Here is a 13982-nt window from a genome sequence, read left to right on the forward strand (position 1 = left end):
CACTCTAAACAATTCATAAAATGTCTTCCTTTTTTTTAGTGATTCCAAATGTTTTATTAGCTAGATGCTTTTATTAGCTATATGCTTTACTACAGACAAGTGTTCTTGATAATATTTCTTAATTTAAACATATATGACTATGATACAAAGACCCAATTGAAAGAACTGATCCCTGACTGAAACCATAATTTGCCAGCTCCTTGGTAGCAAAGTGAAGATATAAATCTGTTCTGTGACTAACAAAGCAAACAGATGTGCTCTGGAAAGCTTCCTACTTGATTTATCCTAACATATGGAAAACATTAAAAAGGAAGGATATTAAAGAAATGAATCTAGGCCAGGCTAAAGAAAGCTCATACTTTTATTTAAGGCCAGATATCACACTACTAAGGAATAATATTTATGAACAGCTAGGTTACCTCCAACGCCTCCAGCTAAAGAATTGATAAAATTCTAGATTACTTAGACAAAAGTGAAGAATGTGAATGAAAGATGAAGAGGAGAACTCTGCAGAGATTAAATACAATAACTACAGAAGGGTTTTGAGAGTGAAAAAAATAATGTTTATAAACATTTTAAGCAATTATAATGACCATTTTTAAAGACCAACTGGCACAAAACCAGCCAGGATTGCTCAGACAGCCAAGAGAAAAGAGGCATCACTGGGACTCAGCAATATGCGAAACCAATGAAAATCATCACAGCAAGTCCTGGCTTATTCAATTTTATATTATCCTGTTAATTATTAACAAATGGCCAAAATTTGATCCAAAAAAAATTCCACTTTCTCTTAACAGTGACCAAGTCAAGTCTTATAAAGGTGACAATCTAGAATTTGGGGACCTAAGCTGCCTGGGAGGAACACAGAACAACAGCAACAAACTTAGGACATTTCTTATAAAGATTCAGCTTTAGCATTATTCAATATACTTATTACACTCTCACAAGCAATCTTAAATCTCAAACTCAAGTATCTGGTCAAAGGGGTTGCAGTACCTCGTTTCCTCCTAATTTCCTCTTGGTCTCTACTTCCTTGGCTGGTGGAGGAGGCCTGATAGCAGCATGATGCCCAGGAATCCCAGGCACCAGAACTTTTGCTTCAGAATTCATCACTGGTGTTCTCACCTGTTAAACACAGTTTTGGGAATGTATAAAAGGAAATTATGCCTTACTCCTTATGGTTCCTCAATGAGAAAACAAAACTCTTCAAAAGGCTTTTCTATTGAAAAACTCAACGTAATCTAATTGCCATGATAGGAATACAAGGTAAATTTTAACTGAATGTGGGCAAATTAAGTTTTAACATAATAACCTGAGAATACATGGCTTTAAAACTTCTAAGACTTTGTTAAAAGTGAAAAACAGCGGGCATGGTGGAGCAAGCCTATAATCTCAATGAATCAGGAGGCTGAGAAAGGAGGATCAGAAGATCAAGGCCAGCCTCAGCAAATCAGTGAGGCTCTCAGCAACTAAGTGAGAACCTATCTCAAAATAAAATATAAAAAGGACTGGGGATGTAACTGAATGATAAAGTGCCCTGAGTTAATCCCCAGTCATCCCCCTCAAAATGAAGGAATAAAAAATAAGAAGCAAAACCTACAGATTACCCAAGGACGGACACACTGATTTAAAAATGTTAAAGAGCAAAGTTATACATTTTATGACCACCTCCAAAAATCAATCTTTGCCAGAAATGCTCAGACAGCCAAGAGAAAAGTGTCATCTCTGAAACTCAGCCAGAAGCGAAACCATGTGGTTGTCATCATAGCATGTCTGGGCTTTCCCATTCCCCTTAAACTGTTAAATACATGACATTTATATGTAGACACCAAGTTAACCAAGTTAGTTATATTCAAAGCACAGCACCACAATGATGCTCTTTATGTGTGGGAATAAATTTTAGCCTCATTGTGGTTTTACTGCACCCTAAAACACAATATTCTTCTCAACAAAGATTTTTTTTTAAAGTACTGAGACTGAGAACCATTCATTAACAAAGTTAATATTCACTGCTACGTTATTCCCTGTCCTGATGATCATATACCTGGGCAAGAAAGAACTAAACCCAAGGTTTTTAATTCTAGCCAGCCAACCATTCTCTCAGTCAACAAATCAAGAGCACCTAAATGAAGTTTTATAATCTTGGTATCTAAAACTGTAATCCCACAAAATTTTTAAGGCAAGATCACAAAGTACAGAATTAAAAAGATAAATGAAGTTTAATACTACAGAACAATCCCCCCCAAATGTCATTTTTACTTAATTTACTTGGAATGTGGAATGTACTTACCTTTGTTATGGCTGTTTCTACTTTTGGGGCCCAGCAGTTTGAAATATCTCTTACTAAACACATATGAGTTTCTTTGGAGTTTAAAGCCTAAGAACATTTTTTAAAAGAAGGGAGATGGAGGGAAGAGAAAAGAATGTCAAACAAAGCAATTGGGAATAAGAACAAAATGACAAACAATGATTAATTGTGCATTTTCTAAAAATAAAAAAATTAGTGTAGAAGGCTTCCTCACTAAAATGTTGGCCACAATCACCACTCTTACAGCAACTGGGGAAATAGGTAAACTCCTAAGACACTGTAGAATTTTTTACATTCATAATTTAAAAGAGCAAATGTACTTTTTTCTTCTTCATTCTTTTTGGCAGTACCTGGGATCTAACTCAGGGGTGCTCCACCACTGAATTACATCCCCAGCACTTTTTTTTTTTTTTTTTAAGTTTTTGAGGCAATGTCTCATTAGGTTGCCCAGGTAGGTCTCAAACTTTCAATTCTCCTGCCTCAGTCTCCTGAGTTGCTGGGATTACAAGCATGTGCCACCACACCCAGAAGACTTTTATTTTTAAATCTATGCATATTTTTTTTTTTTTTTAAGTATCCACTGGGCTGGAGACGTGACTCCATGGTAGAAGCATGAAGACCTGGATTTAATGTCTAGCACCAAAGGAAAAAAATAATTGTGAAAAAAAGGTATTCTATTTTTTTCTGGGGAATACTAGGGATTGAACTCAGGGACATTCGACCACTGAGCTACATGCCTAGCCCTTTTTTTCTATTTTTTTTTTTTTAGAGACAGGGTCTCACTGAGTTGCTTAGCACCTCACTTTTGCTGAGGCTGGCTTTGAACTCTTGATCCTCCTGCCTCAGTCTCCCAAGCCGCCGGAATTACAGGTGTGCACCACCATACCCAGCGAAAAAGATACTTTTTAACTCAACAAATGGTGGCCATGCATTATTCCACTCATAGTTTCCCTGAGGGCCTTATTAAGTACTAAAAATTCGAGCTCAAGTAATCACCTATATGGACATGCCAATAATTCACAAGTGTTCGAAGAAACTTCTATAGTAAAAAATGTTAAGTCATTGCACTGTCCACCGCAATCCCACTTAGAAAATACAATGGGTGCTATCACAAAGGGCTCTTATGAAGATTTCCATTTTATGTAACTAGACAAAATTCAACACAAGTCATACCTGTGATAACCAAAACAACAACAGTAGGAACATGAGGCTCCTGGGCACTAAGAAGAGGCTAATCCCAATTGAGATGTATAAATGTAAAATAAAATGCACACCAGAAGACAAAATGCCAAAAGAGGGAAGTGTAAAATAACATTAAATATTTCAAAACAATACTTTATATCAAGTAAGTGTGAAAATGTTATTTTAGGTATACTGGGCTGAATAGAACACAAAGTTCTTACAAATTAAAATAAACCACCCAGTGGAAGGTCCTATTTCTCCTTAAGTATTCCAATGAGTAGCCAATGTGTTCTTTAAAAAAAAAAAAAAAAAATTCCTCTTTCCCAAGGATGGGTTGATGCCATATTGTTTTTCTCCAGAGTAGCATCTACGTACCACTCGCTCAATAGTAGGCTGAAACCAATTGCCATATACAAGCAACAATGACATTTTGTCTGGGCAAAAGCCAGCTGCTAGAATAGGGATGGGTTTTGGTGTTGATTTCTTGCCTTTCCCAGGTGTTGTTATCTGAATTGTACAGTTTGAAGTCAAAGGCTTTTTGCAGTGTCTAGGAATAGGGAAAAAAAAAATATATTAAGTTTAGAGAATTTCAAACAACACCTCTTACTAATTCTCTGAAGCTGGCACCTAGTCACGTAAAGTAACCCTACTCTAACCTCCACACTACCATCATTACCTGAATCACAAGTATGCCTTTCAAGATTTCACCTGCCCCCACCAACACCTCCATGCTAAAACTGGCCTTGAAACACACCTGCCCCTCTGCCCCACTCTGTCAGGACCCAGGAAAGCCCCAAACGGAGGCCCCAGGCAGGCACAATGCCACATGCCTGTAATCCCAACCACTGGGAGGCCGAGGCAAGAGAATTCCAAGTTCAAGACTAGCCTCAGCAACTTAGTGAGATTTTTTTAGACATGGGGATATAACTCAATGGTTAAGTTTCCCTGAGTACAATCCCCAGTACCAAAAGAAAAGGACTCTATAAGCTCCCAAATGATCTCTCACCTGCTCCAAACTGCCCCTCACTTCAGCCCTTACACACATTCTCTCTTCCAGCCAGTCCCATCTCCAACAGTTCCCAACCCCCAGAAGCCTCACCATGACCTCTGCAATATAGCTCCAGAAACAAAATTATGTCTTCCATATGTAAAGACATTTTTAACCTTATCTTCCCTGGCTTATCCTTGCCACCCTCTCAAGCTGTAGCTGTTTTGTCTCCCACACCCTTGTGCCAGAGACCTTAGAAAGATCTGATTTACGTGTGCTCCTTGTTCTCCACTGACACTTCAAGACTACAGTCTCTCCCTCTTTCACCTGAAAACTTTCAAATGTTGTCAGCAACACCCTTCCTGTTGCCACCTCTGGGTTACTCCCCTATATTTCTGGAAGAATTCAGTGGTTTACTTCCTTCTTCCCAACACTGCTCCCTAATGAATTCCTTTCTTGGCAGTTGCCATATTTCATGTTCAGGCTGAAGAGACTTCTAATACTCTGGTATCTCAGTTCCTACCTCCAATGATTGTACCCTTCATTGTATTTCAGTCACACATTCCTCACACCTTAGATATATTATCACTTATTCCTTAAGTGCACCCTCCTCTATCATTTAAACTTAAAGCTATCTTTCCAACTTACTCCTTCAAGTATAATAACTTCACAACTATACCTAGAAACCGAGAATTTGCATCTCTGCTTTGGCCTTTACCTCTCTTTAGGCTATTTCAAGCATGTCACACAGAATGACTGCCTCAAAATTTAGATCAAATCCCATCAATGCTCCACTTAAAGCCCTTCAACAGCTTACCAGTACCCAAGAAGAAATATCCAAGTCCTCACTGGGCTCACTATCTCTGGGTCCCAGTTCCTTTAGGTCTCAATTATACATTCCATGTACACACCACTATGTAAATAAGTCTCAAGGGCTACACACTACGTTTATGGATACCCCTAGGAGAACTCAATGGAGGAAGATTCGAGTTTCTTGAATGTTTGAAAGTGAGTACACACTACTTTTATAATGGTCTATAGTTAAATCCCTATACTTGTATTTTAAAAGTCACTCTCCTAACCACACACAAAAAAATTAAAATGGTCCATAACTCCAAAAACTTGGGTTCTTACTGTATTAATATAAATAAATAAACTAAATGAACTGTAATATAATGAAAGAATAATGAGGAGGAAATACGAAAAATAAACAGGGAAACAAATTTCTGACCAGGAAAACTTCTTACTTACCCATTTAATATGTGTTCAAAAAGATGGACCTGACCATCTCTGCAAACAACAGCTAACTTGACAGGCTAAAAGAAAAATGTAGCCGATTAACTCAGTGAATAATATGCGTCAGTCCCCAATCCATAAAAACTCAATTTTCTTCCCATCCTTTTAAATAATCAGAGAAAAAGAACAGCGAGGATCAACTTAAAAATGATCACCTCTGGCAAATGAACAATCTGTGTTACTGTCAGAATACACAAGTAAAATATTGGGCAGTATCAGAATTGAGGTTTTGTTTTGGAATTTTACTTTAAATTACTATAACTACAATTTTATTAAAGTCAGAATTAGCTGATACTTGTCAGAATTAGCTTCTTATGCCATCACCTTTTTTAAAAAGCCCTGTTTTATTATTGACAATTTTAATTATAGTGCCAGTATTATTATTAGATAAAAAAAATTAAATCTAAATGTAGCAAAAGAATTCGGTCACAAAATAAGAAAGCAAAAATCCAGTCCATTTTCTAAAGTTATTGAGCATGATTTCTCTTATTATAGAAGTTACTGGAATTTAGATTCAAAGTACCTACCACTAAAAAACCATACACACACGTTTTAAACTTTTTGGCAAGTGATTTTGTTTAATAACATGGGAATAAATACCAAAGTGTTTCTCATTATATTACTTTCCTATGATCAAAACTTCTATAATAAACATGAGATAGTGCACCAATCACACCAAATGTTCTCAAACCCATGACTTTATAAAGTATATAATGGTTACATGTTGGATTCCTAGGATAGTTTTCTAAAAATAATAACTGTGTTATCTCCTCGCTATCTGAACTGGATCCTAAAAGACAGAATTCCTTATAGGCAATCACTGACCTAATCAACATCCCCACACTTCCATTATAAAGCCAAGCTTGTAATCCCAACACAGAAACATGCACCCATGTCCAGACATTTCAGGGACTGAGGCAAGAAGATTCAGCATTAGAGGCCAGCCTGGGCAAGCCCCCCCCCACCCCCTCAAAGGAAAAGGAAACAAACAAACAAAAAAAAACACACAAAGAAAAACCCTGAGTTTGCTAACAGCAGAATCGATATCTAAACCAGTCTCTTAAAATTTTTAAACCAATGCTCATTCCACTACAGTACTTTTCAAAAATATTAAAACAAGATGAAAAATTTCTAAATCATCTCTAAATCCCTAAGGGTTTGCAACATACAAATTTCAAAACCTCTATTATGAAATATCCTAAAACTGCCTTAAAAAAAAAAAAAAAAAAGATTCAAATATTCTGCCCAAATCAAAATCTTACCCAGCTTTAGTCAAACAGACACATGAACATGAAGAACTTCAGTAAAGCCATATTTATTTAATGCTAAAAATTCTAAAATATAAAAAAGCATCAAACAGAATAATGTGGTTTCCCCACCCTCTGTTACTGGGGATTGAATCAAGGGAAGCTCTACCAGTGAGCTACCACCAACCCATTTTATTTTTTGAGACAGTGTCACTCAATTGCCCAGGCTGGTCTCAAACTCTACTTCCAAGTTACTGGGATTACAGGCATGTGCCCCTTTGCCCATGGGATGTCATTCTTGGAACAAAACACATCTTAGTTAGGACCTATAAGGTTTTATAACCAAAAAAAATGCATTTGATACAACAATTTTGTTAATTTACATGATGACTTAAATATATACTACCTTTGTACACAAACCTTCCCCTTCCCTTCCTCTTATAAGAACTTATCGCAGTGATGTAATGTTGCTTCCACAGTCTAAGATTTTGGTTACATTTTGTTATTACTCCCTCACATCCATACTTTAAGACTAAAGTTTATAAAATCCAAAAACAATTCTCAAAAATCAAGCCACTTACCTCCTCTTTATTTTCTGACAAAGTCAAGTCAATATAGACAGGTTCATCAGTGACCGTAAAAGACATCACTGCACTCTTTTCTTTGTTTTCTGACCGGACCTGCCTAGAAAACAAAAGCAACCATTAGATAAGAAGACAGATTTACCCAAGAGGGAAATCACAGTATTTGAGTCCCTATAGTTTTTGTTGATCTTTTGAAAGCTGAGTAAGATTATTAAAGGTCAAAATAAGGGGAACATCCATGCCACAACCTTATTAGCATATTGGTTTGGAAATACAAAGTATTAATACATTTCTGGCAAATTAAAACAATGAATAACATTCTCTATCCTGTTCTATTGATCTCTTTGTCTATTTTGATGTCATCACAATGTTTTGATTAACAGCTTGATAAAAGCTTGAAGTCTTGAAGTCAGACCATGTTAGTCCAACTTTTTTTTTTGTTTTTCAAAGTCACTTTGACCATTCTTATGTCTTTTTCATCTCTATTTGAGCTTGAGAATCAGCTTGACAATTTCTCTGAAAAAGGCTGATGGGATTTTGGTTTGCATGGAGTCTATAGTCAATTTAGAAATAATTCACTTTATAACATCAAGAAAAAGTGTCCAGAATCAGACATACTATGTCTATACCCACTTCTACACACTCACCATCCTCATTCTTCATGGACTATGTATTTGTGAATTCACATACTTGCTAAAACTTACTTGTAACCCCAAAATTATTGTCTGTGAGCATTCATGCTTATTCAGTCATGTGTGGGAAAATGAAAGCTGCAAGCTGTCCAATGCCCAGCATTTCCAGATATCTGAACAAGGCTTCATCTGCCTTATTTCAGCTCTTATATAAGAAGTCTACTTAGTGCCATCATTTCTGAATTTTCATTATATTTGTTTATTAGTAATTTCACTGTTTAAAGTTACCCAAGGGCTGGGGTTGTGGCTCAGTGGCAGAGCACTTGCCTAGCATGTATGAGACACTGGGTTCAATTCTCAGCACCACATATAAATAAATAAAATAAAGATCCATTGACAACTAAAATAATATTTAAAAAAAAATAGCTACCTAAAAGCATAGTACTAAAGTGTTGTATATGTTCCTAAGTGCAATAAGGTTCTAATGTGCCTTATAGAGAAAATATATGTCAAATAAGACTGAGTTACAGTGGTAGGAGTCTAATGTTAATCAAAATACATACTAAATAAGGTATCTTTAAACAAAACACACATAAAATAAGGTTATGCATTACCTAGATGACAAAAAATGCTCTGACCAGAGGCTACTGATAACCTAAATATTTTTCTCCATCAAAGGAGTTATGGTTAAGGATCCAGTACATCAAAGTTCATACGGACTTAACAGAACAACTATGAATACTGAGAATCAACTGTATACTTGTATGAGTGTGTGTATACATAGGCAAAACCAACTCAGTGGAGACAACCTCTTCAAAAAATAGTACTGCAATCACTGAATACCCATAATGGAAAAATATGATCATTAGGCATTTATGGTAGGAACTGCAATTTACTACCACAATGAAACATCACTACCCATCTATTAGAATGGCTTAAATTAATTGCCATACCAAGTGTTGGTGAGAATGTAAAGAAATTAGTACTCTCTTACATAGCTATCAGGAATATAAAATGATACAACCTCTTTGAAAAACAAAATATGACAATCTTAAAAAAATTAAAATGTTCACCTATCATACACTCTAGCCACTGCTCTCCTAGGTACTCACTAAAGAGAAATGAAATCATGCCAGTCCAGATTTGTGCACAAACATGCATAGCAGCTCTATCTGTAATGACCCTAATCTGTCAACAAACCTGGAAACTTGGGGTAGGGAAGGATTAGCAAAGGACCCAGAAAACTCTTGGGAGCAATGCACATGTTGTCTTGCTTGTGATCAAGGTTTTCAAAATATGTACATGTAGATCAAAGCATCAATCTGTACATTTTAGAAGTATGCAGTTTACTTAAGTTAGACCTTAAACTTTATTTTGTATAAAAATGAGTTAACAAATGTGATTTTACAAACACTATTCAAAAATCAACTTCTTTTCATCAACTTGTAAAAATTCCATCTTAGCCCATCAATAAGAGATAACATCATCTCCTCAAAGTACTGGGACAGCATGTGCATACCATCAAACCCAGCTTGGTGAGCTGCACTTCTAAATGAGCACTGTTTTGTAAACACATAGTAATTTTATATGGTCAAGGACATGCTCAACTAATTATTACTAGAATGAGAAACTATTTCCATTTTTAAAGACTCTTATTACCCATGAAAAGCAGTTGGGAATAAAAGCACCATCAGATGCTGACATAAATTTCAAAAAATTTCTCATTTAAAAACTTTCTGATGGCTATTTAACATCAAACAAATTTTTATTTTTAAAAATCTCATTTAGAAGAAGACGGATTAAAAGTAACTTCTGAGGGGATGGGGATATAGCTCAGTTGGTACAGTGCATGCCTCACATGCACAAGGCCCTGGGTTCAAAAAAAAAAAAAAAAAGTTAACTTCTGAGTGAATTAGTAACTACTACTACAAAAAAAGGGGATTATTGGTAAATCTCAGTAATAAGTCAGGAAAATTTATATCCTCAGCAAACCATTTGTAAATAGATATTATTGCATTAATCCAGTGGCACCACATATTCAACAGAATGAAGTTTTCCTAAAAATATATTTTAAGCTACTTTTAAACTGCCCAGGCACAAAAATACCGAGACCCCTGCATCTCCAAACAGAGAGGTTATATTATATAATGTTCTTAAGTGTTCTCAAAATATGTTTTTTAGGCAGACTAAATTCTTTATTACAAGTCAAGGTAATACCAACATTAAATGCAATAAAGCAAGTTTCATACTCTTTTTTTATTAACCACATAAGCTTTGACAGATTTTAAGGCAAAGCTGTGTCCCAAATTCAAAAGAACTACCTACCAGACATTAAGTAACCGGTCATGCACTGCTCCAGATAAGAAATAAAGACCTGTAATTCCATCAAAGGGCTGGCTCTCATTAGGAGGTCTGATAGTAGTGAACATAAGTGATGAAACTGGTGTCGCATGTCCTGTGAAGTGCTAGAAAGTTAAATCTTATTTAGGAGAGGATGGATTCAAAGCACTACAAACATTAAAATTCCCTAGGTATCATCATAAATAAGCTCTAAATGATATTATCTAACAAAACAGCTCTATAGGGAAGTAACAATTCTATTTAATAGTAAGCAAATGATATTATTTGTTATAATCCCCTTTTCTTAAAAATAAAATAAAAACTCTGAAAACACTGAAAATTAAGATGTTCCTTTTAACTCCCATGATCCTACCACATTAACTTTATTTCTTCCATTTTTTAATTCTATTTTTATTTTTTTTTTTTAACAATGTTGAGGATTAAAACAAAGGGTCTCTCACATGCTAGGCAAGGGCTCTACCATTGAGCTACATCCCCAGCCCCAGTTCTACTCATTTCTCAAGTGTGCTCAGGTGCTCAGACACAGCCAAGGAATTGTAGGTCCTCATTTTACTCTCAGTGAGTCGAAACCACAATTTTAAGGCATCATCACAGCACCAAAAGTTGAGTAACCTCTGAATTCAACTGTTTTTCCCTCCTAATACTAATCTCCATAGTTAAACACTATAAATGGACCAAATGCTGGATACAAGCAAGAAAACAAAATTACCACAATCCTTGCATGGTAGAATAGATTTTAAGTTCAGAGTCCATTTGTTTATTTTATTCATTTTTTTGAAAAATGCAAACTTGTCTATAATGTACTTAATATCAACGAATCAAATTTGGAGGCTAATTTTTATCTAATTGATGTACCTAAAAATTTAAAAATCTGTTTGTGCTGGTTGCCGGGGGGAGGGGTGGGTTGAGATGGGGATCTCATTAGACTGCCCAGACTGGACTCAAACTCCGGGGCTCAAGCAATCCTGCTGCCTTAGCCTGCCAAGTGCTGGAACTATAAGAAACCATGGAGCATGACTAAGAATTTGTACTTAGGAAACAACATTCTACGACTCAAACTTCTTTATCTTTCTCTTACATACTGTATATAATTGTCAGCTTAGAAAATAATTTGACTCACTCTGTAGACTTCTTTGGTCTCCAAAACCCATAGTTTGATTGTTCGACCAGCTGAAAGCAACATTTTTCCATCTGGGCTGATACACAGGGAAGTGACGCTGCTATTGTCACCTTTCCATTTGCTGTATAGTGAAGAGAGGTAAACACATCTCACTGATGGGGCAAAACAAACCATAAAACAACAACAACAAAAAAAAACAAGCAATAAAAATACCATCTGAAATCCTAGGACAATTGCATCCCATAAAATCCTGTGTTAAGTTCATAATCCTAGACATATACTAGAGTGAAGTCTCCTTCATAGGTTCCTCTCAACATGGCATGTTATGAGGAAGAGGATAAAAAATTCTCCCATCTTATAGGCTTTTGTAGGTATCCCATATATTTTTGATGATGAGCCATAATGGGTTAAAGCATAAAAAGCACTAGAGAAGAACATTCTACACACTGACATTTTAAGGCCCTTCAATCAAGCCACAAATAAGGCCCCAACAATTGAGTCACACACCCACACCAAAACCTTCCAATCAGCTTTTTTAATTTTTAAGATGCAATAGGCAGCCAAGGATCTCCAGCAATTTAAAGAATGCCTTCAACATGAAAAATAGACTAAATCAGACAAATCACCACACATCACCCTCAAAAGATGATTATAAAGAGAAAAAAAATGAAATATTACATCTATTATTTTCAGAGAACTAAAAAAATTCAATGATAAAGAAATATAGAAGAAATAAAAAAACCCTCATAGAAGTTAAAAATACAAGAGAAATTATAAATTCTATAGAAGTTTTTTGGTTTTTTCCCCCAGTACTGAGGACTGAAACCAAGGGTGCACTACCACTGACCTACATACCCACTTTTTTTTTAATCTTATCCACTGATAAACTCTACAGCCACAACTTCTTTTTTTTTTTTTTTTTTTTGAGAGAGAGAGAGAGAGAGAGAATTTTAATATTTATTTTTACTTTTCAGTGTACAAACATCTTTGTTTGTATGTGGTGCTGAGGATCAAACTCGGGCCGCACGCATGCCAGGCAAGCGCGCTACCCTTGAGCCACATCCCCAGCCCTTTTTTTTTTTTTTAACTTTTTGTTTTGAGACAGAGTCTCACTAAGTTGCTAAGGGCCTTGTTAAGTTGTTGGCCTTGAGCCTGCCTCAGCCTCGAGTCTCTGGCATTACAGCTGTACACAAAACTACGACTAACTCAACAGAAGGTTTTGAAAATGAAATTGAAAAAATTAAACAGATAACAAATAAAAAGGCAAAATGAAAAACCAGAGAAAACAAGTCAGAAATTGCAATAATCAGCTCACAAAATACAAGATCTGAAAAACAGTATATAGTAATAGGGAGTTAAAAAAATAGTGAATAAAATTATCTAATGAATAGTACAAGAAAAATGAAGCATGTGAATTTCTAGGCTGCCAGGCCTAGAAATGGTCTCATCCAGCACCAATGCAATTAATTAATTAGAGAGCACATAAAATTACAGAATACCCAAGATAATTCACACTGAAAAGACAATGGAACAAACACCTTCAAAGTCCTAAAGGAAAACAGGGTAATCCCAGCCACTCCAGAGGCTGAGAGGTGGGAGGATCACTGGAGCCCTGGCAACTCCATGAGGCCCTATCCCAAAATGAAACAAAACAAAACATTCTGAGGGAAAGTAATTTCAAACTAAAATCTTTATCCTCAAACTATCAATGAAGACAGTAGAATTAAAATGACAACAGTGAGTAAACAAAATCTCAAAAATTCACCACAAACACACCCTTCTCCTTAAGAAGCTATCGACCAGTGTTCCCTAACCAAGAGAAGGGAAAATGTCATCCAGGCAACAGAGGCTCAATCTAACAAGAGAAATTTTTCAGGATGATGATGAAAGCAAATCTCACAACAGTGGCTATTCAGCAAACCCAGGACAATAGAAATTCTCTCAAGAAATAAATAAAACTAATTGATGTGTCTAAATATAACTGGAAGATTTACACTACTGTTAAGAATGAGAGTAAACTAATATCAGGTACATATTAAACTATGTGAAGAAAACTATGTGATAAACCCCAAGAAAAGAAAAATTTTGTACAAGGAAATGTAAACCTGGGATAATCCAAACCTCAGCTTTAACAATAAGGAATCATAATATAAACAACAAATACTGCTGAACCAAATCTAATATAATAACAAGGAAGAGATATAAGAGAGTTAAATCCTCATCTTCCACAGGAGGAAATAAGTAGATAGTATCTAAAATGGGGG

At 35.7% G+C, this 13982-nt stretch overlaps 1 protein-coding gene and 3 non-coding genes across 4 annotated transcripts in view; all 4 read right to left on the reverse strand.

Moving 5' to 3' along the window:
• Wdr43 (WD repeat domain 43) overlaps positions 1-13982 on the reverse strand; it is a 42673-nt gene that overhangs the window by 17544 nt on the left and 11147 nt on the right. The window contains exons 4-10 of the mRNA XM_015479808.2: positions 11719-11839; positions 10563-10702; positions 7603-7705; positions 5730-5794; positions 3866-4037; positions 2291-2377; positions 997-1125 (exon numbers count right to left, since the gene is read on the reverse strand). Coding sequence (XP_015335294.1) covers positions 997-1125; positions 2291-2377; positions 3866-4037; positions 5730-5794; positions 7603-7705; positions 10563-10702; positions 11719-11839 — 817 coding nt within the window. The remainder of the gene's footprint in view (positions 1-996; positions 1126-2290; positions 2378-3865; positions 4038-5729; positions 5795-7602; positions 7706-10562; positions 10703-11718; positions 11840-13982) is intronic.
• Positions 631-707, reverse strand: LOC125617360. The gene has a single exon (XR_007348333.1). It is a non-coding gene; the product is annotated as a small nucleolar RNA SNORD53/SNORD92 (small nucleolar RNA).
• LOC125617359 lies at positions 1694-1771 on the reverse strand. The gene has a single exon (XR_007348332.1). It is a non-coding gene; the product is annotated as a small nucleolar RNA SNORD53/SNORD92 (small nucleolar RNA).
• Positions 11111-11195, reverse strand: LOC125617361. Its single transcript, XR_007348334.1, has one exon. It is a non-coding gene; the product is annotated as a small nucleolar RNA SNORD53/SNORD92 (small nucleolar RNA).

The sequence above is a fragment of the Marmota marmota genome, unplaced genomic scaffold (genome assembly GCF_001458135.2).
Source record: "Marmota marmota marmota unplaced genomic scaffold, marMar, whole genome shotgun sequence".
NCBI classification, from domain to species: domain Eukaryota; kingdom Metazoa; phylum Chordata; class Mammalia; order Rodentia; family Sciuridae; genus Marmota; species Marmota marmota.